This window comes from Oncorhynchus tshawytscha, linkage group LG31 (genome assembly GCF_018296145.1).
Source record: "Oncorhynchus tshawytscha isolate Ot180627B linkage group LG31, Otsh_v2.0, whole genome shotgun sequence".
Taxonomy (NCBI): Eukaryota; Metazoa; Chordata; class Actinopteri; order Salmoniformes; family Salmonidae; genus Oncorhynchus; species Oncorhynchus tshawytscha.
Genome location: NC_056459.1, coordinates 33579884 through 33601920, shown reverse-complemented (window position 1 = coordinate 33601920; position 22037 = coordinate 33579884). Strand labels below are relative to the sequence as shown.

Sequence of the window (22037 nt, the reverse complement as noted above, 5' to 3'; positions counted from 1 at the left end):
AATGAAACCATCTCTATATTATATGTAGCCAAAGAGCCCTATGGTTTCATTTAGACCTCCATCTCTATATTAGATGTAGCCAAAGAGCCCTATGGAGATCTAAATGAAACCATCTCTATATTAGATGTATCCAAAGAGCCCTATGGAAGTCTAAATGAAACCATCTCTATATTAGATGTATCCAAAGAGCCCTATGGAGGTCTAAATGAAACCATCTCTATATTAGATGTATCCAAAGAGCCCTATGGAGGTCTAAATGAAACCATCTCTATATTAGATGTAGCCAAAGAGCCCTATGGAGATCTAAATGAAACCATCTCTATATTAGATATATCCAACCAGGAAAGATTTGAGGGGCTAGGGAAGGAGGATGTTAAGGGGCAAGGCAACTCTCTGCTTCATCGTCTCTGCATATGTCTCCACTACTTTAACACAGCTTCTGTTGTCTGATTTCCCCCCCAGCTGAAAATAGGCATGGTGTCAGACATAGTTCACATTAGTAGAATGGTTTGGAGCCAGGAAGGAATGTTGGTGTAGTCAGAACATTCTAATAGGATAAGGATTAGTGTTATATAAATCTGATCTCTGATTGGTGTGTCCTTAATACCACTACCTCTCTCTCTCTCTGTGTGTGTGTTACAATCTAAACGGTAACAGCTAGCTAAGCCTAAAGAAGTAGGTTAACTCCATAATTGGTATAAAGACTTTCCAAACCGCTTGAAAGCAGTGGACTCATTGAGTTCTGCATGTGAACCGTAACCTCTAGCTCGGTGAAGTCAGTCTTTTGACACCTATAGGGCACTACTAGTGACCAGGGCCCTATGTAGGAGATGAGGTGTTATTTGCCTCAGTCTGGAGTCCATGGAGCTAGTCTGTAATACGGTGTTATTCCCTCCTGTTAGTTAGCTAGCTAGCTAATGGTTTAATCTGCTAGTGACTCAAGCCAGCCAGAACATAAAAGCCCCAGTGATTAACTGACAGCATGTGACCAGGGGGGGACGGTATGTGAAGAGGTGGGAGTTTCTCTCACCCTGTGTGACTCTCTCAGTAGTCTAAAGTGTTATACCTCTTCTTCTTCTCTTCGTCAGCCCTGTTTCTCTGTTGGCATTTGATACAAGAGGGACAGGAAGCCATTTTTAAAACTTGAGATTCACCCCGGGTGGGGAGATCAGTCTGTTTCCCAATAGCCTACTCTTCCCTTTGACTGTCACCTTTCCCTTAGTCACAGTAACTCAGTTTAATGGGCTGTTATAGTGTTATAGTGTCAGCTGTACTAAATGAGATGAGGAGGACGGAGCATGTTAAGAGTGTCGGTTTTCTCATGTTGAAATCATTGACTTAGCACAGAATGCATCCCTACGCATTCTACAAAGAGAATATCAGCGTTGAGATCGTGATGTCAGATCTGTCCTATCAGAATGAGAATATCAGCGTTGAGATCGTGATGTCAGATCTGTCCTATCAGAATGAGAATATCAGCATTCAGATCGTGATGTCAGATCTGTCCTATCAGAATGAGAATATCAGCATTCAGATCGTGATGTCAGATCTGTCCTATCAGAATGAGAATATCAGCGTTGAGATCGTGATGTCAGCTCTGTCCTATCAGAATGAGAATATCAGCGTTGAGATCGTGATGTCAGATCTGTCCTATCAGAATATCAGCGTTCAGAGCGTGATGTCAGCTCTGTCCTATCAGAATGAGAATATCAGCATTCAGAGCGTGATGTCAGATCTGTCCTATCAGAATGAGAATATCAGCATTCAGAGCGTGATGTCAGATCTGACCTATCAGAATGAGAATATCAGCGTTGAGATCGTGATGTCAGCTCTGTCCTATCAGAATGAGAATATCAGCATTCAGAGCGTGATGTCAGATCTGACCTATCAGAATGAGAATATCAGCGTTGAGATCGTGATGTCAGCTCTGTCCTATCAGAATGAGAATATCAGCATTCAGAGCGTGATGTCAGATCTGTCCTATCAGAATGAGAATATCAGCGTTGAGATCGTGATGTCAGATCTGTCCTATCAGAATGAGAATATCAGCATTCAGATCGTGATGTCAGATCTGTCCTATCAGAATGAGAATATCAGCGTTCAGATCGTGATGTCAGATCTGTCCTATCAGAATGAGAATATCAGCATTCAGAGCGTGATGTCAGATCTGTCCTATCAGAATGAGAATATCAGCATTCAGAGCGTGATGTCAGATCTGTCCTATCAGAATGAGAATATCAGCATTCAGATCTGTGATGTCAGATCTGTCCTATCAGAATGAGAATATCAGCGTGATGAGATCTGTGATGTCAGATCTGTCCTATCAGAATGAGAATATCAGCATTCAGATCGTGATGTCAGATCTGTCCTATCAGAATGAGAATATCAGCATTCAGATCGTGATGTCAGATCTGTCCTATCAGAATGAGAATATCCGCGTTCAGAGCGTGATGTCAGATCTGTCCTATCAGAATGAGAATATCAGCATTCAGATCGTGATGTCAGATCTGTCCTATCAGAATGAGAATATCAGCATTCAGAGCGTGATGTCAGATCTGTCCTATCAGAATGAATGCTTCATCACAGCATGATATTGGATCAGCCAGCGGCATACCCCTAACAAGCCAATCCTCTCATAAATGTTCCCTCAATTTTTTACAGAAAAATTCCGTTGTTAAAAATTCTGTGCAACTTCCAGTGTGTGTTTACTGTGAACACGGAGGTTGTACCTGCGTTTAATTGACTGTTTTAACAGTAGCCGTGTAGACTAGTGTGGCTGGGATCATAACATAGACCTACCAGAGTGTTGTTTTATGGTAGGCAGATGTGGGGGGGGGTCCATAACATTTTAACATGTACATAGCCAGTGTGTAGTGTTCGATGCAGGTCTACATTCCATGAGACTTTTGGAGAGAAAAAATTATATTGCCTACTTAGACTTGAGTATGCTGTCTCAAAAAAATAACACTGTCACTTTAAGACATAATTTAAAAAAAAAAGCTCTTTACCTGACTGAAAGATGTCTAGAAATGTACATGTTTTCTTGTAGGAAGCAATAACTCACTAACTAGCAAAGGATGTGCACTCGTGGGCTACATGCAGCTCTCGCTTTGATCTCAAAACAAGGACATCTACTCACGACCGCTCATGCTGTAAACACAGTCCAGTTCAGAGAATGGCACAAATCCATATATGGGAATAGTCTATTTGTATATAGGGCTACTGCAGCTCTGATTGGTTATGGGTCACCGGTCTGTGTAGAGTACAGGCCTGAGTTGTCTTTCAGTGTAATAGAATCCTATTCCAATGCACTCTGCCTACAACTAAATCGCTTGCATAGTTTGTTTTGGGTATGTTGCGTTTGAAAGTGGCTAATATTTGCGTTGATTCGATCACAAATTCCCAAAGTAAAGGGAAACGGTGATAGTGTTAACTGACGGCGTGGCCGGCTCGCTCACTAGGCAGGATTTAGGCAGCCGCCTAATTCTCATTCTGATTGGGCCCAAACATTGACGAGGGTAGCATTTTCCGTGCTAAACTGACCAAGATGCACCTCGAACATCACATAAAACCTCACAAAAAAAACAATAACGAATTCTCTCTCAACCAGTGGTATATGGGCTTTTGTAGGTGAGCGCTGATGCCGCCCTGTGGTGACCTATGGTGACCTAATGGTAAGCAGTGCCCACTTTTGTCAAAGGCAGAGGGTACAAAATAAAGTAGATGCAACAACCTGTTTTACAAACGATGGGCCTACCACCATGGATGAGACAGTCATGCAATTCCATAGCAGGCCGACGTGGTAGGCTACAGCCCAGTAAGCACGGGCCGACGTGGTAGGCTACAGCCCAGTAAGCACGGACCGACGTGGTAGGCTCCAGCCCAGTAAGCACGGACCGACGTGGTAGGCTCCAGCCCAGTAAGCACGGACCGACGTGGTAGGCTACAGCCCAGTAAGCACGGACCGACGTGGTAGGCTACAGCCCAGTAAGCACGGACCGACGTGGTAGGCTACAGCCCAGTAAGCACGGACCGACGTGGTAGGCTACAGCCCAGTAAGCACGGACCGACGTGGTAGGCTACAGCCCAGTAAGCACGGACCGACGTGGTAGGCTACAGCCCAGTAAGCACGGACCGACGTGGTAGGCTACAGCCCAGTAAGCACGGACCGACGTGGTAGGCTACAGCCCAGTAAGCACGGACCGACGTGGTAGGCTACAGCCCAGTAAGCACGGACCGACGTGGTAGGCTACATACAGCCCAGTAAGCACGGACCGACGTGGTAGGCTACATACAGCCCAGTAAGCACGGACCGACGTGGTAGGCTACAGCCCAGTAAGCACGGACCGACGTGGTAGGCTACATACAGCCCAGTAAGCACGGACCGACGTGGTAGGCTACAGCCCAGTAAGCACGGACCGACGTGGTAGGCTACAGCCCAGTGAGCACGGACCGACGTGGTAGGCTACAGCCCAGTAAGCACGGACCGACGTGGTAGGCTACAGCCCAGTAAGCACGGACCGACGTGGTAGGCTACAGCCCAGTAAGGACGGACCGACGTGGTAGGCTACAGCCCAGTGAGCACGGACCGACGTGGTAGGCTACAGCCCAGTGAGCACGGACCAACGTGGTAGGCTACAGCCCAGTAAGCACGGACCAACGTGGTAGGCTACAGCCCAGTAAGCACGGACCAACGTGGTAGGCTACAGCCCAGTAAGCACGGACCAACGTGGTAGGCTACAGCCCAGTAAGCACGGACCAACGTGGTAGGCTACAGCCCAGTGAGCACGGACCGACGTGGTAGGCTACAGCCCAGTGAGCACGGACCGACGTGGTAGGCTACATACAGCCCAGTGAGCACGGACCGACGTGGTAGGCTACAGCCCAGTGAGCACGGACCGATGTGGTAGGCTACAGCCCAGTGAGCACGGACCGATGTGGTAGGCTACAGCCCAGTGAGCACGGACCGATGTGGTAGGCTACATACAGCCCAGTAAGCACGGACCGACGTCGACACCGGCCTTGATTTCCACGTCCACAGACATTGGTTTTTGGTCGGGTCCGAATCTGAACCAATCACGGATGTCTGTTTGGTTCAGATTTGGGCCTGTCTGGACCAGCCTTGATTGGGCCCAAACATTAACGTCTATAAATGTACTTATTTTTAACTTTAATCGTTCAGAACCAAAAAATGGGCCTGACTTTAACATCTGGAAAATATTTTTTTTTAAATTTCAACATCCTGGAAAATGTATTTTCACTTTTTTATTTTCAACGTCATTTAGCATGTTGTTTTTTGGTCTCGCTAGTTTTGGTCTCGCTAGTTTTGGTCTCGCTAGTTTTGGTCTCGCCTAGTGCGGCAGAACGGCAAGGACCGGCCCTGACTAATAGGGAAGTTCAATCTCGTGCTTCTCTGCGAGGGCCGATGTTTCTAATCAGCTTTTAGACAGGAACACGTGCCAGGCTGGGACACTCCCACTACTGAGGCGCCTTCAGTGACGTCAACATGGTTAACTTTGACCTCTTCAGAAGTGTTGCTCATGTTCTCTTTAGTGACCGCTTGAAATGGTGACAGTGGACAGGTGAGTCAATCATGTAGTCAGATGTGGACCTGTGTCAATGTGAAGATTTTGGCCGTAATTGTTCTAAGAAGTGTCGATCGTCATGTCATTATTCTTACTGGGGGAAATTTTTGGGGGGGGTTCAGGGTCTCTTAGGGAAAATGTCAAACTTCACTCACACACTCTTAAAACCCAGACCAACAGTTCCTCTGTCCCCCCAGGTGTCCTCCTGCCTGTCCTCTGTCCCCCCCCCAGGTGTCCTCCTGTCTGCAGTGATTCAGATCTGTCAGCAGACGCCTACTGGGCCTTGTCCTACCTCTCTGATATAATACACTAACTGTCCCCCTGTCTGTCCTACCCCTCTGATAGAATACACTAACTGTCCCCCTGTCTGTCCTCTGTCTCCCAGGTGTCCCCTTGTCTGCAGGTCCTGTCTAGACTGTTGTTCAGCAGTGATTCAGATCTGTTAGCAGATGCTTGCTGGGCTCTGTCCTACCTCTCTGACGGACCCAACGAGAAGATCCAGGCTGTCATCGACTCCGGCGTCTGCAGGCGCCTCGTAGAGTTGCTTATGTAAGTGTGTGTGTTTCTGCAGGCGCCTCGTGGAGTTGTGTGTGTGTGTGTGTGTGTTTGTGCGTCCATACTTCAGGGGCCTCAGCGTAGTAACTTTTGAGTGTTCTCTCTGTCAGGCACACGGACTACAAGGTGGCGTCTCCTGCTCTGAGAGCAGTGGGGAACATCGTCACGGGAGACGACATCCAGACCCAGGTGGTGTTGAACTGTTCAGCCCTGCCCTGTCTGCTCCACCTGCTGAGTAGTCCTAAAGAATCCATCCGGAAAGAAGCCTGCTGGACCGTCTCCAACATCACCGCTGGCAACAGGGCACAGATACAGGTGAGGGCCAGACTTTATACATCACCCCTGGCAACAGGGCTCAGATACAGGTGAGGGCCAGACTTTATACATCACCGCTGGCAACAGGGCTCAGATACAGGTGAGGGCCAGACTTTATACATCACCGCTGGCAACAGGGCACAGATACAGGTGAGGGCCAGACTTTATACATCACCGCTGGCAACAGGGCACAGATACAGGTGAGGGCCAGACTTTATACATCACCGCTGGCAACAGGGCACAGATACAGGTGAGGGCCAGACTTTATACATCACCGCTGGCAACAGGGCTCAGATACAGGTGAGGGCCAGACTTTATACATCACCGCTGGCAACAGGGCTCAGATACAGGTGAGGGCCAGACTTTATACATCACCGCTGGCAACAGGGCTCAGATACAGGTGAGGGCCAGACTTTATACATCACCGCTGGCAACAGGGCTCAGATACAGGTGAGGTCCAGACTTTATACATCACCGCTGGCAACAGGGCTCAGATACAGGTGAGGGCCAGACTTTATACATCACCGCTGGCAACAGGGCACAGATACAGGTGAGGGCCAGACTTTATACATCACCGCTGGCAACAGGGCTCAGATACAGGTGAGGGCCAGACTTTATACATCACCGCTGGCAACAGGGCTCAGATACAGGTGAGGGCCAGACTTTATACATCACCGCTGGCAACAGGGCTCAGATACAGGTGAGGGCCAGACTTTATACATCACCGCTGGCAACAGGGCTCAGATACAGGTGAGGGCCAGACTTTATACATCACCGCTGGCAACAGGGCTCAGATACAGGTGAGGGCCAGACTTTATACATCACCGCTGGCAACAGGGCTCAGATACAGGTGAGGGCCAGACTTTATACATCACCGCTGGCAACAGGGCTCAGATACAGGTGAGGGCCAGACTTTATACATCACCGCTGGCAACAGGGCTCAGATACAGGTGAGGGCCAGACTTTATACATCACCGCTGGCAACAGGGCACAGATACAGGTGAGGGCCAGACTTTATACATCACCGCTGGCAACAGGGCACAGATACAGGTGAGGGCCAGACTTTATACATCACCGCTGGCAACAGGGCTCAGATACAGGTGAGGGCCAGACTTTATACATCACCGCTGGCAACAGGGCACAGATACAGGTGAGGGCCAGACTTTATACATCACCGCTGGCAACAGGGCTCAGATACAGGTGAGGGCCAGACTTTATACATCACCGCTGGCAACAGGGCTCAGATACAGGTGAGGTCCAGACTTTATACATCACCGCTGGCAACAGGGCACAGGTACAGGTGAGGTCCAGACTTTATACATCACCGCTGGCAACAGGGCACAGATACAGGTGAGGGCCAGACTTTATACATCACCGCTGGCAACAGGGCTCAGAGGTACAGATGAGGGCCAGACTTTATACATCACCGCTGGCAACAGGGCACAGATACAGGTGAGGTCCAGACTTTATACATCACCGCTGGCAACAGGGCACAGATACAGGTGAGGTCCAGACTTTATACATCACCGCTGGCAACAGGGCACAGATACAGGTGAGGGCCAGACTTTACACACAGACATACAAACATCACCCCTGGCAACAGGGCACAGATACAGGTGAGGGCCAGACTTTATACATCACCGCTGGCAACAGGGCACAGATACAGGTGAGGGCCAGACTTTACACACAGACATACAAACATCACCCCTGGCAACAGGGCTCAGATACAGGTGAGGGCCAGACTTTACACACAGACATACAAACATCACCCCTGGCAACAGGGCACAGATACAGGTGAGGTCCAGACTTTATACATCACCGCTGGCAACAGGGCACAGATACAGGTGAGGGCCAGACTTTACACACAGACATACAAACATCACCCCTGGCAACAGGGCACAGATACAGGTGAGGTCCAGACTTTATACATCACCGCTGGCAACAGGGCACAGATACAGGTGAGGGCCAGACTTTATACATCACCGCTGGCAACAGGGCACAGATACAGGTGAGGGCCAGACTTTATACATCACCGCTGGCAACAGGGCTCAGATACAGGTGAGGGCCAGACTTTATACATCACCGCTGGCAACAGGGCTCAGATACAGGTGAGGGCCAGACTTTATACATCACCGCTGGCAACAGGGCTCAGGTACAGGTGAGGTCCAGACTTTACGCACAGACATACAAACACTACATACAAACATCACCCCTGGCAACAGGGCTCAGATACAGGTGAGGTCCAGACTTTATACACAGACATACAAATATCACCCCTGGCAACAGGGCTCAGATACAGGTGAGGTCCAGATACCTTCTCTACAGTTACAGATGCGTAACACAGACTGGTACAGTACAGACACTACACAGGTCCAAAGAGGTCTTCAGGATCTGGGTCTTATCTCAGTCTTCGGTCTGCATTAAGGACAAAGGGCTTGTGTTGCCTCTCTCCAGTTTAGGTTGCGGGCATCTCTGTCTCCACTCAACCGTTTTCACTTCCTCTCGTTTCTCCTCTCCTAAGACGGTGATCGACGCCAACATCTTCCCTGTGCTGATCGACATCCTGCAGAAGGCAGAGTTCAGAACCAGGAAGGAAGCAGCCTGGGCCATTACTAACGCCACCTCTGGAGGAACACCAGAACAGATCAGGTAATAAAGCCACGCCCACCTCACCAGAACAGATCAGGTAATAAAGCCACGCCCACCTCACCAGAATAGATTTGGTAATAAAGCCACGCCCACCAGAACAGATCGGGTAAGCCACGCCCAAGGCCACGCCCGCCAGAACAGATCGGGAACAGATAAGGCCACGCCCACCTCACCAGAATAGGATTAGAGAGGGAGGGGACACTCCTCAAACAGGAGCTATCCTCTGGTGTGTGTGAGGCCTAGCTGAAAGCTTTTTTGTCTGTTGAATTACGTTGCAGTTCTTTTTCCCTCCGTCAGTGGAATGTCACGAGACACTAACACACGTTCTGTCTCGGGCCGCTGCATTTTGTCAGGCGTCTGGATTGTACCGAACACATTCCATATTCATTATCTAGGGTTCATGTTGCCGTCACTCACACAAGTCCTGCTCTCTCTCTTGCTCTCTCTCTTCAAAGGAATTTTATTGGCATGGGGAAACATGTGTCTACATTGCCAAAGCAAGTGAAATAAACAATAAAAAATGAACAGTAGTCCTCCCAGTGTTGCGCAGCGTTCTAAGGCACTGCATCGCAGTGTTGCGGCGATCCCAGGCTGTAGTCATGGGTTCGATCCCAGGCTGTAGTCATTACCAGCCGTGACCTGAAGTCCCGTAGGGACAATTGGCCCAGTGTCGTTAGGGTAGGGTTTGGCCGAGGGGGCTTGGCTCATCGCGCTCTAGCGACTCCTTGTGGTGGGTTCGGGCACCTGCAGGCTGACTTCAGTTGTCAGTTGAGCAGTGTTTTTTTCATTTCACCTTTATTTAACCAGGGAGGCCAGTTGAGAACACCTTTATTTAACCAGGTAGGCTAGTTGAGAACACCTTTATTTAACCAGGTAGGCTAGTTGAGAACACCTTTATTTAACCAGGTAGGCTAGTTGAGAACACCTTTATTTAACCAGGGAGGCCAGTTGAGAACACCTTTATTTAACCAGGTAGGCTAGTTGAGAACAAGTTCTCATTTACAACTGAGACCTGGTCAAGATAAAGCAAAGCAGTGCGACACAAACAACAACACAGAGTTACACATAAACAAACGTACGGTCAATAACACAATAGAAAAATCTATGTGCAGTGTGTGCAAATGTAGAAGATTAGGGAGGTAAGGCAATAAATAGGCCACAGAGGTGAAATAATTACAATTTAGCATTAACACTGTGTAAGATGTGCAGATGATGATATGCAAAAGAGCAACACAAAATAATAGCTATATGGGGATGAGGTAGTTAGATGGGCTGTTTTACAGATGGGCTATGTACAGGAGCAGTGATCTGTGAGCTGCTCTGACAGCTGGTTCTTAACCCAATTGAGGGAGATATGAGTCTCTAGCTTCAGTTATTTTGGCCATTTGTTCCAGTCATTGGCAGCAGAGAACTGGAAGGAAAGGCGGCCAAAGGAGTTGTTGGCTTTGGAGATGACCAGTGAAATATACCTGCTGGAGTTTCATCCAACACATTGGTGTAGCTGGTTTCCGAGTCAAGCGAGCAGGTGTTAAAAAGCACGGTTTGGCTCTCCCGAGCCTGTAGGGGAGTTGCAGCAATGAGACAAGATCGTAATCATGAAATTGGGGAGAAAAAGAGGCTACATTTGTTTTTATAAATATGAACAGTAAACATTACATTCAAATTCCAAAGGAATTTTATTTGAATTGACGGATTAGAAGACCCTTGCCTTGTCTCTCAGGGCTTTGTGGTGGGGATGTTTAGGCCGAGGTATGTATAGTTGTTTGTGGTGGGGATGTTTAGGCCGAGGTATGTATAGTTGTTTGTGGTGGGGATGTTTAGGCCGAGGTATGTATAGTTGTTTGTGGTGGGGATGTTTAGGCCGAGGTATGTATAGTTGTTTGTGTGCTCTAGGGCAACGGTGTCTAGATGGAATTTGTTTATTCGTTGTCCAGGTAACTGGACCTTTTTTTGGAACACCATTATTTTTTGTCTTTCTGAGATTTACTGTCACGGTCACAATCTCTTCCTGTCTCTCCCTTTTTCTCCATCTTTAATTCTCTGTCTCTCTCTGTCTCTCTCTGTCTCGCTCTCTGTCTCGCTCTCTGTCTCGCTCTCTGTCTCGCTCTCTGTCTCGCTCTCTGTCTCGCTCTCTCTCTAGGTACCTGGTGAACCTGGGCTGTATCAAGCCTCTGTGTGACCTGTTGACCGTGATGGACAGTAAGATAGTCCAGGTGTCTCTGAACGGTCTGGAGAACATTCTGCGACTGGGAGACCAAGAGGCCAAGCAGGATGCAGGACCCAGTGGTACCGGCATCAACCCCTACTGCTCTCTCATAGAGGAGGCCTATGGTACGTACACACATCAACCCCTACTGCTCTCTCATAGAGGAGGCCTATAGTATGTACATACAAACATCAACCCCTACTGCTCTCTCATAGAGGAGGCCTATAGTATGTACATACAAACATCAACCCCTACTGCTCTCTCATAGAGGAGGCCTATAGTATGTACATACAAACATCAACCCCTACTGCTCTCTCATAGAGGAGGCCTATAGTATGTACATACAAACATCAACCCCTACTGCTCTCTCATAGAGGAGGCCTATAGTATGTACATACAAACATCAACCCCTACTGCTCTCTCATAGAGGAGGCCTATAGTATGTACATACAAACATCAACCCCTACTCTCTCATAGAGGAGGCCTATAGTATGTACATACAAACATCAACCCCTACTGCTCTCTCAGAGGAGGCCTATAGTATGTACATACAAACATCAACCCCTACTGCTCTCTCATAGAGGAGGCCTATAGTATGTACATACAAACATCAACCCCTACTGCTCTCTCTGAGGCCTATACAGTGAGGGGGAAAAGTATTTGATCCCCTGCTGATTTTGTATGTTTGCCCACTAACAAATGATCCGTCTGTAATTTTAATGGTTTATTTGAACAGTGAGAGACAGAATAACAACAAAAATCCAGAAAAATGCATTGTCAGAAATGTTATAAATTGATTTGTATTTGACCCCTTCTCAAACAGAAAGATTTCTGGCTCCCAGGTGTCTTTTATACAGGTAACGAGCTGAGATTAGGAGCACACTCTTAAAGGGAGTGCCCCTAATCTCAGTTTGTTACCTGTATAAAAGACACCTGTCCACAGAATCAATCAATCAGATTCCAAACTCTCCACCAAGACCAAAGAGCTCTCCAAGGATGTCAGGGACAAGATTGTAGACCTACACAAGGCTGGAATGGGCTACAAGACCATCGCCAAGCAGCTTGGTGAGAAGGTGCCAACAGTTGGTGCAATTATTTGCAAATGGAAGAAACACAAAAGAACTGTCAATCTCCCTCGGCCTGGGGCTCCATGCAAGATCTCACCTCGTGGAGTTGCAATGATCATGAGAACGGTGAGGAATCAGCCCAGAACTACACAGAGGATCTTGTCAATGATCTCAAGGCAGCTGGGACCATAGTCACCAAGAAAACAATTGGTAACACACTACGCTGTGAAGGACTGAAATCCTGCAGCGCCTGCAAGGTCCCCCTGCTCAAGAAAGCACATATACATGCCTGCCTGAAGTTTGCCAATGAACATCTGAATGATTCAGAGGACAACTGGGTGAAAGTATTGTGGTCAGATGAGACCAAAATGGAGCTCTTTGGCATCAACTCAACTCGCTCTGTTTGGAGGAGGAGGACTGCTGCCTATGACCCCAAGAACACCATCCCCACCGTCAAACATGGAGGTGGAAACATTATGCTTTGGGGGTGTTTTCTGCTAAGGGGACAGGACTACTTCACTGCATCAAAGGGACGATGAACAGGGCCATGTACCGTCAAATCTTGGGTGAGAACCTCCTTCCCTCAGCCAGGGCATTGAAAATGGGTCGTGGATGGGTATTCCAGCATGACAATGACCCAAAACACACAGCCAAGGCAACAAAGGAGTGGCTCAAGAAGAAGCACATTAAGGTCCTTGAGTGGCCTAGCCAGTCTCCAGACCTTAATCCCATAGAAAATCTGTGGAAGGAGCTGAAGGTTCGAGTTGCCAAACGTCAGCCTCGAAACCTTAATGTCTTGGAGAAGATCTTCAAGGAGGAGTGGGACAAAATCCCTCCTGAGATGTGTGCAACCCTGGTGGCCAACTACAAGAAACGTCTGACCTCTGATTGCCAACAAGGGTTTTGCCACCAAGTACTAAGTCATGTTTTGCAGAGGGGTCAAATACTTATTTCCCTCATTAAAAATGCAAGTCGATTTATAACAACATTTTGACAAGCGTTTTTTCTGGATTTTTTTGTTATTCTGTCTCTCACTGTTCAAATAAACCTTCCATTCAAATTATAGACAGATCATTTCTTTGTCAGTGGGCAAACGTACAAAATCAGCAGAGGATCAAATACTTTTCCCTCTCACTGTAGTATGTACATTTGGAAAGTATTCATACCACTTAAATCTACAAACAATACCCCATAATGACAATACTGCATAAATATCACAGTTACGTAAGTATTCAGACCCTTTACTCAGTACTTTGTTGAAGCACCTTTTGGCAACGATGTACAGCCTCGAGTCTTCTTGGGTATGACGCTACAAGCTTGGCACACCTGCATTTGGGGAGTTTCTCCCCTTCTTCTCTGCAGATCCCCTCAAGCTCTGTCAGGTTGAATGGGGATCGTCGCTGCACAGCTATTTTCAGGTCTCTCCAGAGATGTTTGATCAGGTTAAATTCTGGGCTCTGGCTGTGCCACTCAAGGACATTATGAGATCTGTCCCAAAGCCACTCCTGCGTTGTCCTGATGGAAGGTTCAACCCAGTTTTTTTTTTTTTACCTTTTATTTAACTAGGCAAGTCAGTTAAGAACAAATTCTTATTTTCAATGACAGCCTAGGAACAGTGGGTTTAACTGCCTGTTCAGGGGCAGAACGACAGATTTGTACCTTGTCAGCTCGGGGGTTTAAACTTGCAACCTTTCGGCTGCTAGTCCAACGCTCTAACCACTAGGCTACCCTGCCGCCCGAGCTGTTGTCCTGTTGGAAGGTGAACCTTCACCCCAGTCTGAGGTCCTGAGTGCTCTGGAGCAGGTTTTCATCAAGGATCTCTCTGTACTTTGCTCCGTTCATCTTTCCCTCGATTCTGACTAGTCTCCCAGTCCTTGCCGCTGAAATACATCCCCACAGCATGATGCTGCCACCACCACCATGCTTCACCGTAGGGATGGTGCCATGTTTCCTCCAGATATGACGCTTGTCATTCAGGCCAAAGAGTTCAGTCTTGGTTTCATCAGACCAGAGAATCTTGTTTCTAATGCTCAGAGTCCTTTAGGTGCCTTTTGGCAAACTCCAAGTGGGCTGTCATATGCCTTTTACTGAGTAGTGGCTTCCATCTGGCTACTCTAACAAAGGTCTGGTGGAGTGCTGCAGAGATGGTTGTCCTTCTGGAATGTTCTCCCATCTCCACAGAGGAACTATGGAGCTCTGTCAGTGATCATCGGGTTCTTCACCTCCCTGACTGAAGCACTTCTCCCCTGATTCTTCAGTTTGGCCGGGAGGCCAGCTCTAGGAAGAGTATTGGTGGCTTCCATTTAAGAATGATGGAGGCCACTGTGTTCTTATGGACCTTCAATGCTGCAGAAATGTTTTGGCACCCTTCCTCAGATCTGTGCCTCGTCACAATCCTGTCTTGGAGGTCTATGGACAGTTCCTTCAACCTCATGGCTTGGTTTTTGCTCTGACATGCACTGTCAACTATGGGACCTTATATAGACAGGTGTGTGCCTTTCCAAATCATGTCCAGTCAATTGAATTTACCACAGGTGGACTCCAATCAAGTTGTAGAAACATCTCAAGGATGATCAATGAAAACAGGATGTACCTGAGCCTAATTTTCGACTCTCATAGCAAAGGGTCTGAATACTTATGGTATTTCTGAGGGGGTTAATCGAAAAACATGTGTTTCGCTTTGTCATTATGGGGCGTTGTGTGTAGATTTATACAACATGTGGAAAAGGTCAAGGGGTCTGAATACTTTCTGAAATGCACTGTATAATACCAACAACTGCTACTGTTCTGAGGTACATGTATACAAACACATTCATACAGTATAGGCACGTGCCAGACAGACAGACAGACACACGTTCGTACAGTACACAAACGCACTTCCGCATACATACAATTGCATAATCTACCGTGGTGTATGAATAAATAAACTCTCCTCCATCTCCAGGTCTGGATAAGATCGAGTTCCTTCAGAGCCATGAGAACCAAGAGATCTACCAGAAGGCCTTTGATCTGATAGAGCACTACTTTGGAGTGGAGGAGGAGGACCAGAACCTGGCTCCTCAGGTAGACCAGGTCAACCAGCAGTTCCTCTTCCCCCAGCAGGAAGCACCCATGGAGGGCTTCCAGCTATAACGCCCTCCCTTTCCTTTGGTTCATCCAAACATCACTCATTTACCCATGGATCCCATTGGAAGGCTTTCGGTTAACTTCTTCCCCCATATCCCCTACCAATGGAGGGTTTTGAGGTAAATTAGGGTCCCTGTGTCCCTCCAACCACCACCCATCCTATATGCCCCAGCCTGTGGATAGCTCTGCTACCCCAACCTCTACTGATGCAGGGTCTCCTGTACCCTATCCTTTCTCCACTGTGACCTTCCAGGCTCAACCGTGGAAGATAGAACGTTGTCCCGTCCCTCCTATCCCATGGAAGGCTTTATCCAACCTATATTACCCAATCCCCGTGAGCGTGTCTCTACCTACCCAAACAGATCACTACGCCTCGGCTGAGGAGCCAATCGGAGAGCTGAACTCGCACCACATGACCTGATGATTTAAAAACACAGCTCTTCCAGATCGGTGATCACACACCAGGGCCGTGATCACACACCAGGGCCGTGATCACACACCAGGGCCGTGATCACACACCAGGGCAGGTTTGAAACGCGTAGATACATTGAGAAATACCGCCAGTACTGTTGATAGTCCTGATTTTCTTTTGACAGTAGCAGTGGCTTGTTGTGGATTTTACTGCTCCCTGTCGGCCCGTAGGGATGACCTTTAGGAGGTGGGGGGTCAAATCTGACCTCGAGTGATGAGTGTTATTTCACTTATTTATCCTTTCCCCTCATTTAGCTATTGTCAGCCCTGTCGTCGTCCCCCCCCCTGGCCTGTTCTGAAGCACATCTCGGTGTACCACCTGAAGACTAGTGTCCCCAGACTGAAGACTTCCTTACTGTTAGCAATAGAACTCAGAGGCCAAACCCTCATTCACATTGGTTTCTGTCTGATCAGACATACAGGGTTCCACTAAAACAATTCTGGGGATTCTTAGTAATTCTAGAATTCTGGTTTGGAGTGTTGACCCAAGGTTCTCTCCTTCTAGAACTGACGGTCCTTTCTCTACTATTTAATTTCCTACAACTTTTAGCAACTTTTTTTTTTGTTTGCGTCAGATGATTTCTTGGACCTGAGGAGGGATGACGAGGGTGGAGCAACATGTTGGGGTCTAAATCGTAAAATCAGGAAAACTTCTGGGCGTTGAGTGGGATGGGGAAGGGGATTTAAGGTGAGGGGGGGGGGTCCATATTGAATCGTATAACAGTTAAAATACCTAGGTTGCTAGCTTGATCTGAAGTTGATATAGGTAGAGATATAATGTTCGTTGTGTGCTGTGTTCTTAATAACGATAGATTTGAATTATGACGTGATTCTAGCTATTAAAACGGCAGACCGCTGGGGGGGGGGGGCTACACTAACTTGAGAAAAAAACATGTAACTCAGCTTCACGTAAATCAGGCATCAATGTCAGATTCACTGTGATATCCTATTTACTCACCTGCATGTAAGGTTGGAGGATTTTGGGCCCGGGATGCGTTCTGAATGGCACGCTAAGCCCTATGGGCCCTGGTCTAAAATAGTGTACTATATAGGGAACAGGGCCCTGGTCTAAAGTAGTGCACTATATAGGGAATAGGGCCCTGGTCTAAAATAATGTACTATATAGGGCCCTGGTCTAAAATTGTGTACTATATAGGAAATAGGGCCCTGGTCTAAAATAGTGTACTATATAGGGATTAGGGCCCTGGTCTAAAATAGTGTACTATATAGGGAATAGGGCCCTGGTCTAAAATAGTGTACTATATAGGGCCCTGGTCTAAAGTAGTGTACTATATAGGGAATAGGGTGTCATTTGGAACAGAGCTCCAGTGTAAATAGATATGTTTGTGCTGGCTGAGTTGCATTAGGCCCTGTGATTTGGTGTGTGTCCCCCCCGGTGTGTATGTATGCTAGGGTTTGCATGGTGTTCCTATTGCCCTACAGTCACGCAGTATCCTTTTGCCAAACACCCGGAATTATTGTTGGGAGAGGGAGTGAGAGAGTCAGGGTGCGAGAGTGCCATCATTTAAGTCTTAGAAAATTGAACCAAGATATTATTTTTAAGCAATAAGGTCCCGAGGGGGGTTGTGGTATATGGCCAATATACCACGGTTAAGGGCTTTTCTTATGCACGACACAATGCGGAGTGCCTGGAAACAGCCCTTAGCCGTGTTATATTGCCCATATACCACAAACCCCCAAGGTGCCTTATTGCTATTATAAACTAGGTGGTTCGAGCCCTGAATGCTGATTGACCCGACCATATGGGGTATATCAGACCGGATACAACGGTTATGACAACATGTATTTTTACTGCTCTAATTACATTGGTAACCAGTTTATAATAGAGCCCGAGGTGTGGTGTATATGGCCAATATACCACGGCTAAGGGCTGTGTCCAGGCACTCAGCGTTGCATCGTACCGGGTACCATTTGTGATGGCCACACGTACCGGGTACCATTTGTGATGGCCACACGTACCGGGTACCATTTGTGATGGCCACACGTACCGGGTACCATTTGTGATGGCCACACGTACCGGGTACCATTTGTGATGGCCACACGTACCGGGTATTGATATCTATTATTCACTGTCGCATTAGAAAAGTGTACAGCTCCCCTTATTCTTCTCATAAGGTGCATTTTAAATGACACTTTGTTCCTCTTAGTGCACTCGTTTCGCCACCTAGGGAGCCTCTGGCCAGAGGTAGAGGCCACTCGTTTCGCCACCTAGGGATACTCTGGCCAGAGGTAGAGGCCACTCGTTTCGCCGCCTAGGGAGTCTCTGGCCAGAGGTAGAGGCCACTCGTTTCGCCGCCTAGGGAGTCTCTGGCCAGAGGTAGAGGCCACTCGTTTCGCCACCTAGGGAGTCTCTGGCCAGAGGTAGAGGCCACTCGTTTCGCCGCCTAGGGAGTCTCTGGCCAGAGGTAGAGGCCACTCGTTTCGCCACCTAGGGAGTCTCTGGCCAGAGGTAGAGGCCACTCGTTTCGCCGCCTAGGGAGTCTCTGGCCAGAGGTAGAGGCCACTCGTTTCGCCACCTAGGGAGTCTCTGGCCAGAGGTAGAGGCACTATATCAGACAAGGTGTCATGCATCTAACGACAACCAGGGTTTGGCAAGGGATAAGTGTTTTTTTATTTTATTTTTTAGACCGTGACGAACCTAACCGCAACAGAAATTAAGTTCAGATGTATTTGCACAGACACTTCATGCACACATGCATACAACGCCAGCAGACTGCACACGGCTCACACGGATGAGTGCTACACAAGGAGAATCAACTTCCATTATCCACCTTGTTGAAGGAACGTAATTGCATGTTTTCTTTCTGTGCTATATTGGGTTTTCAATGCGGTATGTTCACTCAATGTTTTGCCACTTCCTTATCGGCACTATTGAGATTATGTGCTTCGATTTTTATTTTTAAGAATACACCTACCCACAATGCATCACATTCACAGCATCCTTTAAAATCTCTATTTTTTATTTATTATTTTTTTTAGGAGAAAATGACATTTTAAGTTTTGACATTTTTTTCTTGAGGAAGTGCAGGGGTGAGTACTGTCTGGTAATATGCTCAGTTGAAAAATATACAGGATAAAAACATTATAGTGATTTCATGTGGAGAGTTGGAAAATAAACACATTCGTTAGATTAGCATTGAAATCGTGACCATCAACTGGATGGAAAAACGTTTCAAATTCATAGAATGAAAATGTAAAAGTTGTTTGCTGAGCAGTTAGCTGAAATCCATTGTTTATTTCCCACTTTGTTGGTGAACTGCTTACATTCACTTTGTCATTTTCAAATTAAAAAAAAAAATAAAAATCAAACTCTTCCACATGTCAATTATTACGTTGTCTTTTAACCTTTTTTTGTTTTATCTTCAACCTAGGTATTATGGAAGCCTTTTCTCCTTTCTGCTACATGACTGAAAATATGGTTAGATTGATATGCCCTTAAGACACAGATCTAGGATCAGCTTGCCCTCCTTTAAATCCTGACCTGTAACATTTTAATGGGGCAAAAGCAAAACTGATCATAGATCAGTCTCTGGGTTGAGTGGAGCCTAAACAGTTTAGTGGTGACAGTTTGACTGACCGGCACTGTGTGAGGTAGCGATAGATGTACAATTTGTATGTCCTCATCAGTCACAGCTTGTTCTGTGGATCCACTGTTTCCCCTGGTTGAGCAGAACCAAACTGGTTTGAGGTAAACAAAATCAGAATTTACAGAGCTGTTTTTATTTCAAACGTAATGCCTAAACTTTCATTTTGGAAGGACATCTGTAACTCATCTTTAAAAAAAAATATATATATATATATATATATATATTTTACTTGATATGCTAGCTATGAGGACCCTAATCATTGCACATGTTTATATAGAAAATCATCCCCTATGGTTATATTGTCCTTCCTGACGTGATGTCTCGGTAGGTTGACCCTGTGAGGATGCGGGCCATGACTTTGTACAATGTCATAGCTTGTTATTATGTTCAATCTGCAAAATTGTGTTTTTTCATGGTCTGCAAAATGGTGATTTTTCATGGTCTGCAAAAATGGTGATTTTTCATGGTCTGCAAAAATGGTGATTTTTCATGGTCTGCAAAAATGGTGATTTTTCATGGTCTGCAAAAATTGTGATTTTTCATGGTCTGCAATGGTTACGGACACGTTGCCCTTTGGTTGACATGCAAAATGTATTGACGTTGGTGAGAGACTAAGCTTGTCATTGATCTAACATGGACAGTAAGTAACAGTAATAGGCTATTATAGGAATCTATGCACTTTGGTCCTCTAAAGGGAAATGGTTGTCCACAGAACAAGTGTTCCAAACTGACATTTTGAGACTAAATAAATCTTGGAAAACATGAAAAAATTTGCTAAAGAACTTTTGACTCTACATCACTAACAAGTGGGAGGAGCATTTATAAAATCAGAAGTCCTCTCCTTGTTTTTTTTTCTCTCGACTTCTGCGTGCAGTCTACCAACAGACTTCCAGAAAAGTATAATAAAAATAAAAACACAAAATAAACAAATATATTTATATTTATGAAGAAAAACAAGTGCCAATCCTGACCAATTAAAGACTTGAGGGTGATTTACAAGTAACTTTTGACTTGATTCATTTAATTTTCTTAATATTTCCTTGAATGTGCACACGTTTTGTGCAAAAACATTGCTGCTCTATTTTCCTCGTCTTATAGTTCCATGATGTGGTGTCTCTGAAAGTGGCATTCTCTACTGCTTTTGCACTGTGGGATTGGGTCAGAACAGTCATTTTAAATCGGCAAAAAAAATAACTAATTTATTCCATCATGCTGATCCGTCTAACTAAATATTGATGCTCTCTTTCTTTTTTGTACAGTATAATGCATTGTTGATTTCACTGTGCAGACCTCACACTGCAGCTGGGGGACAGACAGCCTAGACATTCGTTAGAAAGATGCAGGGCCATCAAGTGTAATTTTAGCCTGAGGCAAAGACTGCACTGCACATTATTAGGGCCCTGATTTTTTCCTAGTCAGGTCACATGGTCTGGAAAAGCTCCCGGCCCTGTTTATCAGGTCAGTTATCGTATCAGGCCAATACAGGGCCACGTTCAGTAGCCAAACGTTGCAAATGGAAATGCCACAAATGGAGAGCCAACGTTGTTCCATATTTAACATGTCATGTTTGTTTTTTTACATAGAAATATTTCTATCTGAACGTTTGAAAAATGTTGCGTTCTTGCTGAACGTGCCCCGAGGTTTCTCCACCTAAACTACCATGTTTGCACATAATGAGTCAAACCCATCTTATCACAAAGAACTAAACAGCCAATTCAAAATGGACACTAACCGAAGTTTAAATAAAAAAAATAAAAAAATGTAAAAAATTTTCTTTCTTGATTTTGAGCAGCTATACCATTACATGGATATGGATGGTTCTAGAATGTTTCAGTGGCATAATCTTCTTGGCTGTCCAGACCCAGTCAATCAACCAAAACAACCAATCACTTGTCCTGAGACTTCTCTCAGCTATTTCTTGATTTAGCACAAGGACTCAGAGACACTTCTCTTGAGATGGGAAGCTAAATGGAAGCTACGTTATTGGCTGAGAATGAACAACCTAACAAGTAATGCAATAAATATTCTCCAAAAGTCGGCCATCCCAAGAGGTTTAACCTGCGTCCCGAAGTGCACCCTATTCCCTATTTAATGAACAACTTTTGACCAGGAGTCCATGAAGTTCTGGTCAAAAAATAGTGCACAATATACCCCCACAGTGGAGGTGTAATAATACCCATAAAACCTAGTGGTCAAACGGAAATAATTCTAATAGTGTTTTTTCCAACCATTAGATTTTTTTCCCCATAGGTGATTTTTAGAAACACTTAAAATAAGGGCTGTGTTTTGTGTAGGCTTTACCCCGATGTGATGTGTTGATAACCGTGTAGATCTCTCTAGGACAAGGTGACTCAATATTATTCGGCTCTCTTTTTACTCACAGAATTGAAAATACTTAAAAGTAGACATCATGCAAGACTACAAATCCCTGCATGCTTCTCCATGTCATCTCTAG

At 46.1% G+C, this 22037-nt stretch overlaps 1 protein-coding gene across 2 annotated transcripts in view; it reads left to right on the top strand.

Annotated features, from left to right (window-relative positions):
• LOC121841456 (importin subunit alpha-7-like) overlaps nucleotides 1–16838 on the top strand; it is a 31993-nt gene extending 15155 nt beyond the window's left edge. Inside the window, exons 8-13 of one of the 2 annotated variants that reach the window (XR_006080477.1) lie at nucleotides 5971–6134; nucleotides 6251–6455; nucleotides 8977–9104; nucleotides 11245–11435; nucleotides 15322–15622; nucleotides 15757–16838. Coding sequence is in view for 1 of the 2 variants with exons in the window: in XM_042309846.1 (XP_042165780.1) it covers nucleotides 5971–6134; nucleotides 6251–6455; nucleotides 8977–9104; nucleotides 11245–11435; nucleotides 15322–15509 (876 nt within the window). In the remaining variant the exon portion in view is untranslated. Of the gene's footprint in view, nucleotides 1–5970; nucleotides 6135–6250; nucleotides 6456–8976; nucleotides 9105–11244; nucleotides 11436–15321 lie in introns of both variants that reach the window. The other variant, XM_042309846.1, reaches the window with a different exon arrangement.
• Nucleotides 16839–22037: the final 5199 nt, after the last annotated feature.